At 38.5% G+C, this 4,044-nt stretch overlaps 1 protein-coding gene across 1 annotated transcript; it reads left to right on the forward strand.

Moving 5' to 3' along the window:
* Positions 1 to 324: 324 nt before the first annotated feature.
* On the forward strand, positions 325 to 885 carry LOC137722187 (uncharacterized). Its single transcript, XM_068461152.1, has one exon. The coding sequence runs from the start codon at positions 325 to 327 to the stop codon at positions 883 to 885; it is 561 nt and encodes a 186-aa protein (XP_068317253.1).
* The last annotated feature ends 3,159 nt before the right edge of the window (positions 886 to 4,044 follow it).

Raw genomic sequence — 4,044 nt, forward strand, 5'->3', positions numbered from 1 at the left:
AAGAAATATTATTAGACTGTAGTACGAAGTGCAAGATCATAATAATTTGATCCAATGCATTGGGAATCTATTATATACATCTGCCTATATTTAGGTGATGTAAATATGAGAATTTTCAGTCTTTCCATGCTTATCTCATCATAGCCTATATATAACGGGGTTATTAGTACGAAGGAAATATAAACAAACCTATTGATCAGTTCTCTCTCTTTCATCATGTTGCCTGTCCCGCTCCTCTCAAAATTGGGTAACTATGAAGTTGAAGTTCATGGCGTTTAAGTGAAAGTGAGTGTGGTTGAAGATGGTCGGTTGATTCGTGAAAAAATGTCAGAACTACGGGGTTTCTTGAAATCCCAAGTCCCTGTTATGGGACTTGACTTTAAGCCAGGATCTTCCTATGCCCAAATGGTGCTTGTTTGTGCCGGATGTCGTTGCTTGATCGTCCCGGGGCTAAAGGAAGCACGTAAGTATATTCCTGGGCAGGGTTATGTAGCTGAACGTAGAGTACAAGAACTTGAGCAGCTTCTCGCTGATGACACTATAGGTTTTGTGGGAATGCGACTGAAATTAAAACTCTCCCAGACCCTTCATTATAGTAAGTTTAAGATTGGTGCAGACCAGGGTGATTTGGCAGCCAAGGTACTGAAGAAACCCAATCTCGCAACATGGGGATTAGCGGAGTTGGCAAGTGAAGTTGGTTTTGATATCAAGCCAGTTGTAGGCACATCCTTAGGTGGAAGATGTGTTGTTCCTGATTGGAATGCCACAGTTTTCTCTGATGAACAGATCAAGTATGCAATTCATGATGTTTATGCTTCCTACCTATTGGCAAGAAGCTTTTGGGCATGCTTTAAATCCGTTCGCTTTTGGAGCTTTTGGGCATGATAATAAGTATTTATGTTTCTTTGTATTTTGTTTCGTCAATGATTGTGAAGGCTTTCATTTGTGAGGAGGGCCTCTTTCTTTTCCAACAAAACTACAATGATATCAAATATTCTCTCTTCACTGCTTTATTTTTTCTTCCGACGTTTCAATGTTTTACATCTGATTTTTCATGTAAATTTATAGCAAGTTCTAACAAACAACCAAAGGTCACGTTAAAATGAAAAATCATGTACGCCATTCCAAAAACAATTGGCAGATCAACAAATTGGTGCGTATTGTGCCATAATTTGCCTGGCAAAATTAGAGCTCGTTGACTCGAGGAACTTTGCCCGATGGCAGATTTCGACGGGGCCAAGTGTGTAAACCGTTGGGCAAGGGTCCACAATGACCTGTAAAAAAATGATTAAGATTCTCTCTCATCTTATTTCCATCATTTTCTCTCTCCTCCTCTCACACTTTCCATTTTGTATGTCTTTGTCTTTCTCTATAAAAAAATTAATATAAGATATCGATGTAATTTAACCGTGATCATTCAAATACGAAGGAGAGGAAAAAAAAAAGAGAGGAGAGAATCCTACTTTGAAAAGAAAAACCGCCGACACAACTTTGACTCGACGACTTTCTTATATGTGCCTAACGAACTGGTCCATCAGGCAAAATAGGACGGCCAAATGGGATAGCATCATTACTGGAGGCATAATGGGATGGTCAAGCATATATCAACTAGTTATCATGACTAAATTATATGAAAACAGGCACAATGTACAAAGAGTGGAATCAAGTTGCACAACCGAAGTTATGACCAACATTTGAATAAATAACGAAAAAGTTGCTAAAGATTTAGAGAACATTCAACGTCCCACTACTAGTAAACATCAATGTTCTCCTCAACTTAATCACATGTGCAAACCAATACGTGCGAGATTATAAGAGCAATTTAATTCATCATTTAACTAACTACTTTTTTTTAATTATTAGTTTATTAAATAATGAACTAAATTTAAAAATCTGATTAACTCAAATGATATGGTTGTCCACGTCAAATGCCACCTAATATGATATGATAATGTGGTACAAAAATATGGTAATAGAAAACCCAAAACAGATGCAATCACCTCTCTCTCTGTCAATATCCTTCCTCCCCATCTCCGTCTTGGACGCGACCAAGTTAATTCAGTCACCGAACTGATTTAATTAGTTACTTACCAATTGGAAAATAACCTAAATGCCACGGCGGAGCTGGAGATCGAGGTGGTGAAGATGGAGGAAAGGCAGTCTTACTCGGTGTGGGCAATCCCACTGGACGACGTATCCTGCAGGATCAAAAAGCTAATGGCGGTCCCCAGATCGGGCCCCACATCCCCTTTGCGGGTTCGCTCCGGTTGACGCACGAGGCCGCGCTCACCAATCGATCTGACCTATGTTTGCGTGCGTTTGTTACTAAAGTCGATTCCGTGGTTACTAGGGTTTCCTATTGCCATCCTGTAGCCCTCGTTTTTCATCTTCCCGAAGAGGTTAATATACACTATTTTCCAGATTTATTTTTATTTTTGATTTACATTATTTGTAGTGGTGGACCTAGTGGTAATTATATGAATCAAATTTATTTACAGCATGTGTGAAAATTTATTTTCTCAGGTCGAGATGGAAACTGGTGTGGACTTCAATCTGTGGAATCGTAAGTTGCTGGCATAGTAGGAGAGCTCGTTAATTATTAATGTTTTTATTTTGTATTTTAATCTATCTGTTTTTATGTGGATTGAGAGATAAATTACTGATTCATTTGCATGCTTGTTGCTCAGGCGTAAATTTCTATAGAGAAGAATCCTCGGACCTCAACAGCACAGCTCCTCCAGGAATTGACACTTTGGATGTGTAGTCGGGCTCTTGCTTGTTGACATGCTACAAGAAGAGGACAAAGTTAGTTCTGAAATGTGCCTTTGTAGGGCTTTAGGTGTAGGCCTTGAGACTCGCAATCAAAATTAACTGAGTGTTAGGCGTGCCACTGCTATCTCAGTATAGCAGATGTAGAACAAGAGTGTTTTTAGTTGATTACTTGAGCCCCAAGTTACTCGGATTTCTTGTTATCAAAGGATTGTTGCAGATGGGTTAAGTCTACATTAAGTTCTTTTTCTTGCCTTGTAAACGAAGACTTTTAGTTCATAGTCTTGTATGTTCAAATGAAATGAGTCCATGTCCCTTTAAGCCATTTATGTGGTTCTTGATTGATTTTAATGATAACATATCTATTAAACTAACCAGATCCAGATGCAAATGAACTCTTAAGATAGGAAAATTGATGGAAATAACTTGAATACATACTGGAGAATGCATTAAGTAGTAGATCTACAAATTTAGAAAACAAACAAAGAGCCTCGGGCAAGATTTCACCTTGTCTAGCAAGGTTGAACCTTTTGCAATCGCTTCTCTTTGAATTAATAGGGGTTTATGTGCTAAAAAAGGATGGATGGTAAACAAGTTTACACAACGGAATCGATACTACGCCACTAAGGGAGATAACGGAGCTTTAAACTGGACAAGAGATAGCTTGTCGCTAAAACGGACTGAATCTGGGTTGATTTCAGTTTTTGAATGCAAATCTGGCTTGAGAACAGAGTTTGTATATTTGTTTATTTGATTGGTTGAATGTCCTTGTCTTTGGGGCCTCTTCCTCCTTTTACTGGCAAATTAGCCCAACTGGTGTAACTTTGTTCTTACCTGAAAACACTTTGAGGGTAGTGAGTCATCAGCTTTTTACTTGGAATGCCACTAGAAAGTGTTCTTTGGCTGGTAGTATGATAGTCTCCATCACTTGTCACTTCAATAGTAAGCATGTGGCTTGCATTTTGGTTGAGAAGGCTTCAATTTGCCTCCATGTTTAATACTAGGTTTTAGGCAAGTCCTTTTTAATTTGGCACCATTGGGCTTTCCTTTATCTAAGTCCAATGTTTAAATATTAACCCAAACACTTATGCAAGGGAAATAATTTGTCCTGCGATTTTACCATAATTGTTTTGCAGCTCCATTGCCACATATGAGTCTCCTCTATGGGCATCTGACAGAAGAAGAGAGGAAAAAAGCACAAAAAAAAGCACAAGAAAAAGTTTATATTCTGGATGAGAGCATTATTAGCTTGAGCTTCCCAGTAACTCACATTGC

Source organism: Pyrus communis, chromosome 17, assembly GCF_963583255.1.
Source record: "Pyrus communis chromosome 17, drPyrComm1.1, whole genome shotgun sequence".
Taxonomy (NCBI): Eukaryota; Viridiplantae; Streptophyta; class Magnoliopsida; order Rosales; family Rosaceae; genus Pyrus; species Pyrus communis.